The sequence below is a fragment of the Triticum aestivum genome, chromosome 3D (genome assembly GCF_018294505.1).
Source record: "Triticum aestivum cultivar Chinese Spring chromosome 3D, IWGSC CS RefSeq v2.1, whole genome shotgun sequence".
Taxonomy (NCBI): domain Eukaryota; kingdom Viridiplantae; phylum Streptophyta; class Magnoliopsida; order Poales; family Poaceae; genus Triticum; species Triticum aestivum.
The window spans coordinates 364382400-364397754 of record NC_057802.1 but is presented as its reverse complement, the minus strand read 5'-3'; the positions used below and the strand labels follow the sequence as shown (position 1 = coordinate 364397754).

General features: G+C 43.6%; 1 protein-coding gene across 3 annotated transcripts; it reads left to right on the top strand.

Annotated features, from left to right (window-relative positions):
* The first annotated feature begins 296 nt into the window (after positions 1-296).
* Positions 297-11049, top strand: LOC123078923 (uncharacterized). Of its 3 annotated transcripts, XM_044501575.1 has the most exons (10): positions 297-710; positions 809-886; positions 2404-2536; positions 2837-3075; positions 3166-3268; positions 8847-8947; positions 9020-9194; positions 9612-9782; positions 10476-10576; positions 10653-11049. In XM_044501575.1, exons 1-10 carry the CDS (start codon positions 375-377, stop codon positions 10716-10718), a joined length of 1503 nt encoding a protein of 500 aa, XP_044357510.1. In that variant the 5' UTR covers positions 297-374; the 3' UTR covers positions 10719-11049. The 3 variants fall into 3 exon arrangements, with proteins under 3 accessions (XP_044357510.1, XP_044357509.1, XP_044357511.1); XM_044501574.1 differs by having other exon boundaries at positions 299-710; positions 2404-3075; XM_044501576.1 differs by having other exon boundaries at positions 416-691; positions 2404-3075.
* Positions 11050-15355: the final 4306 nt, after the last annotated feature.

The following is a 15355-nucleotide window of genomic DNA, read 5'->3' as shown; positions in this document are numbered from 1 at the left end:
CATCACAACTTTACTGTCCAGTACTCCAGTTCAAACAAGCTGACCGTTCATGTTTTTGTGTGTTCATTTTCGCTTCCGGTCATTTTAGTGTTCATTTTCGCTTCTGCCAAAACACACTGAGAAACAAATGTGACAACTGATAAGTGTTCAGTTCCGTCCGTTCTCGGCCCTAGCGGCAAGACCACCCACCGTGTCAAACCCAACGTGGCCGCGGGGATTTACCGGCGCAACATGGAACCACCGCTGCCCGACCGGGTGGTAAAAACCAAATCGGTCGGTCGGTGTCGGACCGGGTGGTAAAAACCAAATCGGAGACGGAGAGAAGCAAGGAGAAGACGCCAGAAACAAAGCGAGCACTCCGACCGCCCAACGCCATGCCGCTCCTCCACGGCGCCAGCCTCCGGGCCCTCCTCGCCGGCGCCGCCGTCGCTCACCTCTCCTCCTTCCCCATCGTGCGCGCCTCCCCGTGCGCTCCTCCCCAGCCGCTGCGGCTCCGCGCCTTCGCCTCCCACAGCGCCTCGGAACCTCCGCCGCCGCCCCCCTCCTCGCCCTCGCCCTCCACCTCGCGTGTCCTCGCCTCCGCGGCCGCGGCGTGCGACTGCGAGGAGGGGGCGAAGCCCGCGATCTGCACGGCGGACGAGCTGCACTACGCGCCCGTGCCAGGCACCGAGTGGCGGCTCGCGCTTTGGAGGTACCGCCCGCCGCCTGAGGTGTGTGCTTGATCCTGCATGCGGCTAGGCGGTGGTCGCGGCTTTGTTACGCTTGCCTTCGTTTGGTTGCTGATCTCGTGCTCGCTTGGTTCGTGCAGGCGCCCAAGAGGAACCACCCACTGATGCTGCTCTCCGGAGTGGCCACCAATGCGGTGGGATTCGACCTGTCCCCTGGGGTGAGTTGATCCATAACTACGCTACTGCTATCGATAAATCTCGCTGCAAACAGTACATTCTGTTTTTTTTTTGTGAAGAAACCCATATGATGTTCGATTAATCTTTGTAAAATTGCTTGTATAATGATGTTGCAAATGCAAACTGGTAGCCATCTTTTAGCTTGGACTCACGTATCATGAGGATTCGACCTGTCCATCTAAACCCCCATCCTCAAGCTCTAGTTTCTTTTGTGTCTTTTGTGTTTGTTTTTGGTTTTCACTCGGGTTTCCTTATTTAAACCGAGTGTTGTATGATTTTCGGATCCGGTTTCCCTCATTAAGTGGATCAACTCTATTCTTAATGAAATTGCGGGAGCTCCCGGCCCTCTGACGAGGTTCCGTCCATTTTTTGTGGACCTTTAGTTCATTTTACTCTGTTTATCCTGTAGTTTAATTCAGTTTTAATTTTGATGTATTCTGTAATGTAAATACAATGAAATTAATTGTAGTAAGCCCACCCCGAGATGAGTGCTCTCTCCTCCGACTTCCCTAGAGCCTCCGGTATCACAGCAGAGACAGCGACGGGTTCTCCACCCATACGCGGATGGGGCGACAGAAGTATGGAAATAAGATAAGCAAAAATTTAGAAAGGAAAGTTCAATAAGCATATCATGGAGTAAACCGAGTGTTATGAACAAACAAACACGAAATCCACTCTTCAAGAGAAGTTTGTATTATATTTATTGGCATCTTTATTGTTTTACTGTAATTGGCTAATTGCAATTGCAGTAAAATGCATCCTAGCACACCTCCAGGGATATAGCAATCAGCAGACCTAGAAGTACCAAAATTTGAAAACGCTTACATGTACTCCCTCCATCCCAAAATATAGTATAACTATCATAGTGTCAAAAATGGTCTTTACATTTTGGGACAGGGGAGTAGTTGTTATGAAATTTATTGTGAACAAAACATAGTGTTTAATTATACTGCGGATAGTTATGAATTCATATGTTGCTAATATGAAATTTATTAGAGCCGCAATTGGGGTTTACTTGCATAACTGGGATGCAGCTAGACGGCAATGAAGTACCTTTTCTTGCACAAATATGGAAACAACACATATTTAACGGAAAACAAAAGCCGTATCTTCAGTTTTCCAGTAACTGTTGTAGGAATGTTTGCCTAAGTTGTTGGCTTATTGTACACGATTTACGAAGGGGAATCTGTAGAACTTATGAAGATTGCAGTTAAGACTATGCTTGTGCACTCTTCAAGAGTCAAATGAAAGGTGTAATTGCTGGTGTGCTTGTATCACAGGACTCAAACTATTTCAAAAACATTTCCTGCCTCTGAATTTTATGGTTGGTCCATAATTACCTGTCTTTTTTGTATTATATTTAATATATGTTACACTCAAGAAAGAAACAGTTATACATCTACTGTCTTCCTTGTTATTGTTGCCATGTTTGTAGGCATTTCTTTTATGGCTTCCCCTTTACCCTGGACTTCCATTGATACAAATGAAATGATGACAGGCTTCCTTTGCCCGTCATATGTCTATGCAAGGGTTTGATACATGGATTGTTGAGTTGCGTGGTGCAGGCCTCAGCACACGTGGATCAGAATTAGCTGCAGCTAGCACCAAGTCTGACATGTCCTCTAATTCAGGTGTGGATAAAATTTTGACACAGAAAGTAAATGTTGTTCCTCCTGCCAAGGATATGTCAACTAATGAACCTCAAAGTTCTGAAGTTCCAGTACTAACAGACACGAATGTGCTAGAAACAAACACATCAGAAGAACCACAACTGGTGACAAAGTTAGCAAATGCTTTGGCACAATTGAGTGTAACATTTTCAGGCTATGTAAGAGATAGCCAACTGAGAAACATCACTGACAGTTTTTTTGATCGAGTGACAGAACTTGTCCCTGATGCCTCATTAACTAGTAGTCTTGAGGAGGTTGCAGATAAATTTCTAGGGTTGATGGAATTGCCACAGACATCAGCAATATATGATCAAATTAGCCAATTAAGTCAGCGCCTTGTGAAGATTCTTGGGGAAGGTCAACAAAATGTTTCCCCTCGGTTATTTGGCTGGCAAGAACGCCTCTCTGCAACCATAGAAGATCTCCAGAAGCAGTTGGAGCTGATTATTAGTTATGATTGGGACTTTGACCATTACCTGGAGGAGGATGTACCTGCAGCGGTTTGTAGACATACTCTTTACTGTCGAGAGATTAATTGAAGGTACCTTGAACTGCTTAGTAAGAAGTATGGTGATTTTTTGTTTGTGCAGATAGATTATATAAAACAGCAGAGTGTACCCAAGGATGGAAAATTGCTTGCTATTGGTCATTCTATGGGAGGAATCTTGTTGTATGCAATGGTTTCGAAGTGTGGTATGTTTCATTAACCTGTGCCTTTTTGGGTTTTCTTTTAATCTTTCTTAGAGCAGGGCAAACAACTTTTTTCGTTTTAGCAAATTGAATATTTCACATCTTCAACTAGTAGTGAGGCTAGGATAGCTGAAGTATAACACACCAATATTACACTTTCATTTTTAACTGTAATTATTTGCACAAGCATCCATGGATGCCTTTGAATTTTATTTGTTTGTTTGTTTGATATGGGGGTCTGGAAGCCTCTCAGGAACTGTCCCTTGCACCATAGCTTTTGGCCATTGCGTATTAAAGCAAAGGCAAAGTTCTAAGTCATGAACACACTCCACTATAGTATTAAGAAATCACGGCAACCTGTCGTGTCTGCTTTATCTAGTCCTTGGTGGCTTATTCCTGCTAGCGCTTCCTTTAAATAGAGCTTGCTGGATATTTGGTAAAATTGAATGGACTGCCATCATCCAGACATTGGTCAAATCTTGTCAAGGTTGGAAAGATTTTTCGATAAAGGGATTTTTATAGACGGCCTCATCAAGGTGATACAGCTGTGTGAATTCACTCCTGGCCTCTACATAACGAGATGCGCACATCCCTTACAGGCAACAAGCATAGTCTCAAATGAAAGCGACATACACAAAAAGAAGGTAGCCATAGACTAAACCGCCATCCGTGCTGGCCTGCTGGGTAAAAGCCTCCTTATGGTTAGCGGGATGGTGGGTCCATGGATGATGGCTGGCGATCAGTAGTACCAGCAACCCTGGTTTTGCACTCTTGCTTGTCTCATGGTAGATTTGGAAAGAGAACGGTTTCAGGATTGTCCAAAACTTGAGCAACTTCCAACTGTGCAACATTAGGGATGAGGCTAGTAAGGGTGCGTTTGGTTGTATTGCCCAGCTTGCCCATAGCTGAGCTAGCCTAGCTAGCTTAGCTCGGATGGGTTACCTTTGCCTTAGCTGCACGTTTGGTTCAATGCCGTTGCTAGCAAGGGCCAGCAGCTAGTCGTTTGGTTGTGCTGCGGGCAAAGTAGCTCATCTTCACAGTATCTAAATACATCTAGCTTATAACAAATGCATCAACAATACAATATCGTTGAAAAAAAATCAGTGAAACAGAGAAATGACTACAGGCAGATCAAGTTCTAAATAGTCATGCAAAAATTTAACGCAACTTTATGATTATAAATTTAACACACTTTGCAAACACACTGACTGATAAAAAAAATCTGGGTAACAAGCTTATTTTCCAGGAATGAAAAACTGAATGACATCATTACATGCAAGCATGAGGCATGGACATTATTTCCTTAGGAGATGACGCTGGAAGACATACAAAAAAATACTAAAATTTACAGCAAAATGAATCACACGTCAGGAGCAACATGAACGTGTTCAGGAAAGTTATCACCGACCCAGCGCCGCACAAACTCTTGAATAGCAGTCATCGGCCTCCCTTTCAACATGGACGCCACTTGTTCATTGGTGGCCAAAGATGTCTGTAGTGCAAGTCGGACGAAGAGAGGGTATTCTTCCATGTCATCAATTATTTTGAATAAATTCTCATTCGGGTTGGTCACGTGTGTGAAACGCATAGTATCCGACATATCACGCAGAGACCGCGTCATGTCTTGAACTACACTCTCCTCACACTTCACCCTCTTACCTTTATCGCGTTTGCCACCTCTAGGACGCTTCGAAGATGAGCTTTCATTATTGGTGTCGTCAGGAAGACAATCTGAATCATATTGTGTTGCAGGATCAATCTCAATATCAATCGCACTCTTCTCGGTGTCACCAATAAAATCCTTGTCACGAGCATGAACACGGTCATAGGGTGTTTGAAGGACCGTGAACTCCCCGGTAGCATGCTTATCCTGAAATATGAACTCCATCTCATCAAAGCTGGCAATAGGCACATTGATATATTTTGCCCTTTTGTCTTTGTTCTGGAAGAGAGAAGGAAGCATGAAAATGTTAGTTATAAAAGACAAAACATAATACAAGATGGAAATATAGTTTGACAAAATTTAGAAGTAGTGCTCATGTTCTTCATCCGAACAACTTCAGTCTCATCATATAATATTATCTTGTTGACATCATCAAAATTGGCACCGCTTAAGTTCTTCGCCTCTAGTATGATCTTCCACTGACCTTTCAGCTTATGGAACTTGTGATAAACTTGCCTTTGTGTGAAGGCGGTGGTAAACTTTGCATTGATTTGTTTTGCACACTCCTCATGATGTGTCTCTTTGAAGACAAATTGTTTTCCCTCAGACTGAATCTTCTCTTTGTAGTAACGTAGCATTTCATCTACAACTTGGGGCTGCCACACCACGTTGTTACCTGCCATATCCCTGTGGCATCAATTAAATTTTATAATTCAAAGACAGAATAACACCTCTGAGATGCATATCGCATTGTCACTCGTACCAAGGGAAATAAATCATAGTTACAAGTTGAAGAAAAGAAAACACACAAGTTGTTCTTGTAAGTGGTAATACAACTTAGAATCAACAAACTCATACAGAAAGCTTGAAAAAAAATCAACCACGTCTAACATTATGCCTATTTCTCCACATATTGGCTGCCATGGTATCCCTATCTCTAAGCACCTCCCTTTGTTCCTCACGTAAATCCCGTTGGACATGGCCAGCTGATCTTGGATATTGCTCAAACCAGTTCTGCTCACTGTAGACTAGTTCATCAGGACCCCCATTTAGTAATATCCAGTTGTGAAGGATACAACATGCTATGACGACTCGTACTTGTGAAGGAAAGGGATAATAAGGCCTAGTTGTCAGAACTTTGAAACGGTTCTTTAATGTTCCAAAGGCCCTTTCAACAGTAGTATGAAGGGATGAGTGCCTTAAGTTGAATAGCTCATTCTGGGTGCGGGGTCTATTATTACCCCTCCATTCACGCAAATGATATCGAGTTTGACGGAACGGTGGTAGGAATCCTCTCCTAGCTGCATAACCCGCATCCGCAAGATAGTATTTACCTAACGTGACATTATCAACAATTAATCACTCATTCACTCTATATGTTCTATGTTCATATGTAACAAATGCAGGGGCCTACCTTCAGGGACTCTTATGGCCATTTGGATGCTCAAGAGAATGTCGTAAAACAGTTGAATCGTGGGCCGAACCCTCCCAGCCCGCACAAACATAAGTGAATAACAAATCAAAGTCGACCGCCGCAAGAACATTTTGGGTAGGGGATGGTTTCCTGCCACGAAATCTGTCGACTAACCGAGATGGAACGTTACATGGAACATGTGTACCATCAATAGCACCAATACAGTCCTAAACATCCAAGTAACAACTAATTAGTAATACACCTACTGCACTATGAAATTATTTTAAAATTTATGGGTAACTAGATGGACACTATACTATACCTTAAAATACGGATCAAATCGTGGGTTGCCTTCAATCTTTGATGGTGTATCAAGTGTTTGATGCCTAAGCATTTCTGGTCCAAGTTTCCCAATTGCAAATAAAACTCTGTTGAAGTAATGACTCACTGTCTCACCTGACCTTGTGAAATGGAAACTAATGTCGATATTTTTCTTATGATGCCCTACTGTAGTGAGGAACATGGCAACTTGCTCCTCTACAGTACAATGCCATGTATCTTTAAGTGGACCCATACTCCGTAATTTATCACACAGTTTGAAGAACACTGATTTTCCCATGCGCAATTCGCCAATGCAGTGTTTCTCCTCACCGCAATACAGTTTTCGTAGATATGCCATTCTTTCTTTATTTCTCTCTAATAATGAGTATCTTGTAGGGTGACTAGTGTTGCTTAGATATATGATCAATGAACAATATGCCACTACAAAAGAACTGAAGAACGCAATTTTTCTGTTAATTTGCGCACTGTCGTCCATCTACAAATAAATCAAAGAAGATCGAATATTAATAACCCACACAACACGGTGTCGTTAGTATATACACAGTCTAGGACTACTGTAGACAAACCTTTGTTGATATAAATCAAAATAAGATGCAGGCACAAGACAAAAAACAGAGGAAGCTCTGTTCTTTTAGAAAATACATATGCAGAACTAGTGAATCAGTTCAGATGCCTGCTAAGTAGATAGCTCTGTATGCATATTCAGTACAGACCAAATTAAGGATTCAGATGGAGATGCATCATACATGTTCCAGTAAAATCAATTCCTGTCATGCACTCCTATAAGCTACTCAATTGGAGTCTGGTTTGGAATAAAAATCAAGAGCTGGGTGCCTGCCAACAACATTATCCTTCCCAACCCCAACGCCACAGTGGCATTATACTACAGTTTGCTATCACCTTAGCCGTACCAATCTAATCCCAAAGCCAGGTCACCCAACAAGAATCCAGCCTTGGATAAGATGACGGGGAGTATAGAAAGATAGTATTTACGATTTGTTGCTTCTAGTACCAATCAATTCCTGAACCATCTGATCTATTGCCAAGAAAAGTGCACACGCATACATAGGAGAAATCAAGAGATGAGGCGGACACAGAGCTGAGCAAGGCGGATGGGGGCGGACGCAGACTTGAGCAAGGCGGATGTAAGCTTTCCCTGTCAAATCTGATGCGCCTTCAGCTAATCGTGGAGGGCAACTTGGGCCAACTCGCTCGATTTATCTCTGCAGCTTCGGAGGATTTTGTTGGGATGAGGAAAAACCGGAGGGGAAAGTGGAGGAGGAGGTCGGAGTGGAGAACGTAGATTTAGGGATTTGTTGCAGACGGACTTATCCATCCGGAGAGTTCCGCCTAGAATTTTTCGCGCGTTCCAGCTTTGCCGTCGAGGGCGAGCCGAATCGGCTCTCCCCGCGGAGCGAGGATTTTCTGGCCGAGCGGGGCTAGCTGCCCCCAAAAGCTAGGATATTTTTGCGCTACCAAACGGCAAGCCTAGCCTAGCAAGGCAAAAACAATTTTTGCCAAGGAACCAAACGCACCCTAATTGGCACACTACCAGTGTTTAGCTGGATGGTGGGTCCATGGATGATGGCTGGCGATCAGTAGTACCAGCAACCCTGGTTTTGCACTCTTGCTTGTCTCATGGTAGATTTGGGAAGAGAACGGTTTCAGGATTGTCCAAAACTTGAGCAACTTCCAACTGTGCAACATTAGGGATGAGGCTAGTAATTGGCACACTACCAGTGTTAGGGTTATACCATTATAGGCGCTCTTACGTGGGAATATAGGCTTTCTTTTCTTCCTTTTTATTTTGTGATAAATTCCTGTTCATATTCAATGATAATATTGCCTTCGTTTAAAATTAAAGAGGTATAACTTCGCCATATAAAATTAAGTTTGTTGCAGCCAGTTATTTGTTTTAGTTTCTTCTCCATTTCAGGACACACTTCCAGTACATTTACATTATTTCCTACCAGCTGATTTACGAGTTTTACATAGAATATTTTATTATATGTTCTTCCATTACAGATGCCCTTGTGATTTTTACTACTATGGTCTTAATTTTTTGTTCTTCTAAGCTTGCTTTTGTATCGGAAGATCAGATTTTATTACCAATACATGGCACTAAGTACCATCTCTCCTTTTTTTTTTCTTTGCTTCACAAGGATTCGAAGGGGCTGATCCAGAGCTGGCAGCGATTGTTACTCTGGCCTCATCAGTTGACTACACAACATCCAACTCCTCACTCAAGTTATTTGTGCCTCTTGTAAGTTGACCATCAAGCAGGTTGACATATTCAATACATGGACAGGAACCTAATCTTCATTGTTCTTATTAGGCAGATCCAGCTGAGATGTTGCGTGTTCCTGCTGTCCCACTAGGAACATTACTATCAACCACTTATCCTATATCATCTCGTGCACCATACATATTGTCACTGCTGCGCTCTCAAATTTCAGCCAAGGATATGATGGATCCTGAACTGCTTTCAAAGCTCATCTTGAATAACTTCTGTAAGTCGAGGCCTATATTTGTCTTCTCTATGGAAGCCGCCAACTTGCCATACGTACAAGTATAGTATGAACGTATGATATGGCCTGGATAACACAAGAAGTTGCATAGTTTACACACATGAGTGTAGTTGTTATCTTGTATTACCTGCATTTGGTGAGGTTGTTATCTCCTTAACAGTTTCATCTTAGTGCAAGGTGATGGATTCAAGGCATTAGATGCTACCCATATGTTGTGCACTAAACTTGTCAAGTTTGACTGTTATAATCATCTTTTAAAGAAGATAATAGGGCAGCTGCAGACTTTAAGCGAATTTTACCAAACACCACAGCAAAATTGACCATGATAATTCATCTTTGTATAGTTAGTTTTACTACAAAAGCTCTCACATTTCTTGTGACAATTGATGTAATATTCAGGCACAGTACCAGCAAAGGTGTTATTACAGTTGGCGACCTCATTCCGTGACGGTGGGCTGCGAAACAGGGCTGGTACTTTTTTCTTCAAAGAGCATTTGGGGAAAATCAAAGTTCCGGTGCTTGCCCTTGCTGGAGACGAGGATCTCATTTGCCCCCCAGAAGCTGTTTACGGTATGGCAAGAAGTTCCATTTTAACGTATTGTTTTGCAATGAGAGCTCATTTGTCACCTAGTACTTAACGTATTAGGACCAGTGACAAATTTTTGGGCTGGGACTGGGATTAAGCTCACAAGCCAGGAGCCTAGGGTCACCAAGGTTCCACGGTGTGTTCAGAATGTAGCACCTTGCGCAAGTGGGTGGTGGTCTTACACTATACGTAGACTATCTGTCACGTGCTTAAGATAGGCACCGGTCCTAACTCCTAAGACAGATGAATGTGACAAGGTGGGGTACTGCTCCAGGAGAGAGGGTTGGCCAGCCATGGGGCTGGGGATGAGGAGAGATCATCCATATGGGGTTGTGCCCCCTTGTAGGGAAGAGTCTTAACTTGGTATCTAAGAATACAATCCTAACTTAACGAACAGTATCCTTATCTTCCTATTCACCCAGCACTTGCCTTGCCAAAAAGATATCCTTTATTAACTATTTAACCTGCTATACTTGTCTCCTCAAATGGTTGGTCAATGTACTGTTCACCTGATACTTATCAGGTGAACAGTAATTCCTGGGGACGAATCCTAGCTTAGTGCGGTGCCATTGGGCCTTGACCTAATGTCCATAACACTGTCATTGTTTGATTATGAGTTGCTTCTGAATTTCGTTGGAAATCTACTTTTAACAGTTGACCTTTCATTGTATTTGCAGAAACGGTGAAAGTAATTCCTCAGCATCTGGTCACTTATAAGGTTTTTGGCAAACCTGAAGGCCCTCACTATGCACATTATGACCTGGTTGGAGGGCGGAAGGTATGTGTGCATATGTGCGTATTTAAGAGACCCAGTTCAGTCTTTGATTCTTACATTACTCTGTGCTATCGTGTAGGCTGTCCATGAAGTGTACCCTTGCATAATAGAGTTCCTCTCTCAACATGATGATGTGTCTTCTTAAACTCTTACTGCCCGTATACATCAGAACTGCCACACGCCATTGTATACATCAGAACTGCCACACGCCATTGCACGATGGTCATCCTACACTGGAACCGGATGACACGGTAATCACCAAAATGTCAGTGAAGTGATGAGTAGCAGAGGTGTTTTTTCCTGTCTCCTTTGCGCAGACCAAGCTTCTAGTTTGTTTCTTCAGAACCGTTGATCGTTAGTGTAGTGTGTCGCCTGTAAATGCTATGTACATTACCAAAAGGAGGGATTGAAGATGATTCAACTAAATTTGCTTGATAATTGTTAGCAAAATTAAATAAAAAGTATGTTGTCGATCATGTTTGTATTGATGAAAGCACGTAAAATTGTATGATGTTTTGGCCAGATATGTTAGACTGTACAATACTGGCAGGATTGATACTATCTGTTGCATTTCTTACGCCTTTGACATGTCTGCGGGATATGCAATCGAAACATCGTGATTTACTTCTCTATATCTCTTCAGAACACTTTCATGTGTGACCCTCTTTACTTAGTGCGACGATTTATTTATTTTGGCAAAAGTGCGATGATATGACGGAGTCTGTAAGGCAGGAATCTGATGGCAAATTGGCTTCTACTTTCGTGGTATGCTTTAATTTCCACGAGATACTCACGTTTCTGCATAAGAGCATACGTGCTTTGTGTAAATGTCAGTCTTTTGCCATAAGCTGGAATTTAGAGCACCTACGGCCTGACCCCTCACTTAAGAGCACCTACGGCCTGACCCCCTCACTTAGTGCCCCTCACTTAGTCCCTAAACCCCACAACGTCTGCCTGGTCAAAAAGTTGATCCAACCAGACCTCTCATTTAGTCCCTAAACGTTCAGACAACTGATCTGCACCCCTCCTCAAATCGGGACCAAACGTAGGGGCGACCAGGCAACCCTGCTCCAGGTCATAGCGGTCTCACCTGCAGGCTGCAGCCATCCGAAGCCCCTTCCTCATCTTTGCACAGCGTGAAGGATGCAACGGAGTTGCAAGCTCTGGTGCGCTTCTGCTTCGACGGTGGTGTACATCGAGTGTTAAGTTCATCTCGTTCATATATGTGTAGCCCAACTGCAATGAAAGAGATTTTAAGCCCTACTACAATGAAGGAGATTTAAAAGAGATTTAAAAGAATTTCATATACGTTGATAGCACGGTCGGCACATTGTTTTTTTTTTGAAAAGGAGGCAAAAGATTTGCCTCATATATTAAATAAGGAGAGGAGAGTTTGTTACAACACACCCCCCAGAATACAGCATGACAATTATTCTAGCAATAGAAAAGACCCTAACTTCTTTGCCCCGGCGGTGATCCAAAGGTTTGCCTCGTCGATGATGGTGTTGAGTAGAGTTGGCAGAGGCTTGCTCTTATGCCGGAACACTCTTGCGTTTCTCTCATTCCAAATGACCCACGACACAAGCATGGTGATCGAGGCCTTCGCTTTTCGGTTGGTGGTGCCCACGGCGCTCATGCTCGCCCACCATGTCTTGACTGAGTCGAAGGAGCTCCACGCCGACGTGTCCATGTCGTGTATGAGAAATTTCTGAATAACCAAATGCCAAAGCCTCAACGTGAAGCGGCATCTGAAGAATAGATGTGTTCCACATTCTTGCATTCCCCTGCACAAGGGGCAAGGGCCACAATTTGGCCAACCCCGCTTAGCCAGTCTATCGGCGGTCCAAATTCTATCTTGCAGTGCGAGCCAAGCAAAGAACTTGACCTTCGGTAGGGCCCAAGGCTTCCAAACCATTTGGTCCATGGGGGAGAGGACCAAACCCAAAAATTGTGCCCTGTAAGCAGAGGCCACAGAGTAATGCCCAGAGTCCGCGTGTTTCCATACTATGTCGTCCTCAGCAAGCTCATCAAGATGCACCTCATGCAGAAGCATCCAAAGGGTGAAGAATTGTGCTACGTGTTCGGTGGAAACAACCGCAGGTGGCCTGATTTTGAGGATCCACGCGTTTTCCTTGAGGGCCTCCCGTACCTTCCAATGTTTCCGCGATGAAGACTCGTAGATGAGAGGAGCAATGTCCTTGGGCTTGCGCCCAAGAAGCCAAGGGGATTCCCAGAAGGGTGTCTTCGCCCCATTCCCGACCTTGATTGTGGTGCTAGCATAGAAGAAGTTGAGATCTTCCTCATCACACGGGTTACCTCTCCCAACCCACAATTTTGTTGGCTCCTTCCATTCATACCAAGGCCACCGCAGTCTCAAGGCCCGCGCGAACTTATTGGTGTTTAGGACCCCAAGCCCACCATAAGCAAGCGGCCGACAAACAATGTCCCAATTGACCTTGCATTTTGCCCCGGTTGTCTTATCTGACCCAGACCACAGGAAGGCCCTCTCAAGCTTGTCGATGTTTTGGAGGATGGTGGGCTGTATGACAAGCGGCGTGATGAAGTAGATCACTTGGGAAGCGAGCACCGACTTGACAAGAGCCGCGCGCCCAATGGTGGTGATGTTCTGGCCCTCATATGTTGTCAATCTGCTTGCCACCTTGTCCACAAGGAATTGCAAGTCAACGATCTTTAGCTTCCACACAGAGAGTGGTAGGCCCAAATATCGTAGTGGGAAGGAGGCCCTAACAGCCGGCAGCCCTTGGGTGATTTGCCCCAAGTCAAGGTTACCGCACCGATCGGAACCATCGAGCTCTTGTGGAAATTGGTGCACAGACCGGTGACATCCCCAAAGCCTCTCAGAATAGTCGCAAGGTTGTCCACATCACTTTTAATCGGAGCTACAAACACGGCTGCGTCGTCCGCATAGAGGGAGGTACGCACCATGACACCTCTCCCTCGGAGCTTATGAAGCAGCCCCTTTTTTGTCGCTATGTCGAGGATACGCTGTAGGGGGTCAATAGCTATGACAAACAAGAGTGGAGAGACGGGGTCCCCTTGGCGTAGCCCCTGGCCGTGCTTGATGGGAGCACCAGGTACTCCATTCAAGAGGATCCTCGAAGATGAGGAACATAGGAGTGCCGCAATCCAGTCTCGAAATTTGCTTGGGAAACCTCGTCTCCGAAGGAGGTCAAGCAAATACTCCCATTTGACAGAGTCAAAGGCCTTGCGAATGTCCAACTTGAATAGCAGGGAGGGGGTCTTGCTCTTGTGAAGGCGCCGCGCGAGGTTTCGAACATACATGAAGTTGTCGTGGATGCTCCGTGTTTTGATGAAAGCACTTTGAGCGTTGGAGACAAGGGTGGACATATGCGGTCCAAGCCTTATGGAGAGCACTTTTGCAATGATCTTGGCGATTCCATGAATGAGACTGATGGGTCTATAATCGACGATGCTCTCCGCCCCATCCTTCTTGGGAAGCAGCACAACATTCGCAGAATTGAGCCAGTGAAGATTTGTTGTGTGGAGGGAGTCAAAGCATTGAATCACCCTCATGAGGTCGTGCTTGATGATGCCCCAACACTTCTTGAAGAAGAGGTCGGTGAAGCCATCCGGCCCAGGCGCCTTGTCGCTAGGCATGCTATTTATTGCCTCGATGACCTCCTCCTCGGAGAAGGGAGAGTCAAGCTCCTGTAGGTCATGCGACTCCAGGTTAAGTTCCTCCCAATTGAAGTCCTTTGTGCTTGCATGTAACATCCCAAAATTCTAAATTTTGGAATGTTATAATAAATAGATAGATTTGATTGTTTGTTGGATTGTTGTGTGATTGATTGACTGAAAGTGAGTGAAATTCGAAACTTTTGAAGGTTAAATGAGAGGGAATAAGAGGACTTTCCCAAACTTTCATTTTTGCTTTTATGATCTCCGTAAATTCAAATTCTTTTCACCACAAAACCCTAGAGAGAAGATGACATGACTTCTTCCATTTATTTAAATGACAAGGGGTGTTGAAAATATTTGAATTTCATTTGAAAATATTTTCCAATTCTCAAACTTTATGCAACTCAATGATTTTTCACGAGAGAAGATAAAATGACTTCTTCAAAACATATGAAATAGGAGTTGGGAGTTTCAAAGGATTAAATTCAAAGCCCCATTGAAATTATTTTCCAATATTGGACTTATTTGAGTTTTATTCAAATTATTTTTCTCCAAAATAAAAATATACAGAAAATAGGGTAACATGATTCCCTACATCAGAAAATTGGAGAGAAATAAATTTGAAAACATTTTGGTATTTTTAAAATGATTTTTATTGAATTTTATTAAGGCAGTAGCACTCTTTGCTTTATTTAAATTTGTGAGGATTTTATTTGACTTTACAAAAATGTTCATGCTGTAGGAAATCTTTTTCTGCAAATTTTGATATATAATATGCCTATATAAAGTTTTATTTTTATTTTCTTTATTCAGTTTTTCCTTTCCTGTCTCTATTTATAAAAAAAAACTACATGCACGTACTCTGTGACTATATGTCGCCCTCATGCGCAGTATAGTAGCTTTTGGCGCCCCATTGTTTTCTTTTCTGTTAAATAGGCCAGGTCCAGCCGGCCATATTCCTCCCCATATTTCTTTTCTATAGTTTTTTTTTCTTTCTTTTCTTTCTTTTCAATTGCTAAAAAAAAAAACTGCCGCGCGGCCGGCCGAACCCTTTAGGCCCATGCGAGCCGCTCCTTTTTGTCTTTTCGTCTACGTTTAGTCCCACATTGCCTAGCCTTTAAC

Coding starts and splice junctions, on each gene's coding strand:
- LOC123078923 (XM_044501574.1), top strand. CDS start 375: ATGCCGCTCCTCCACGGCGCCAGCCTCCGGGCCCTCCTCGCCGGCGCC. Junction 9,783..10,475: donor CCCCCCAGAAGCTGTTTACG/GTATGGCAAGAA, acceptor TTGTATTTGCAG/AAACGGTGAAAGTAATTCCT. Junction 10,577..10,652: donor ACCTGGTTGGAGGGCGGAAG/GTATGTGTGCAT, acceptor GCTATCGTGTAG/GCTGTCCATGAAGTGTACCC.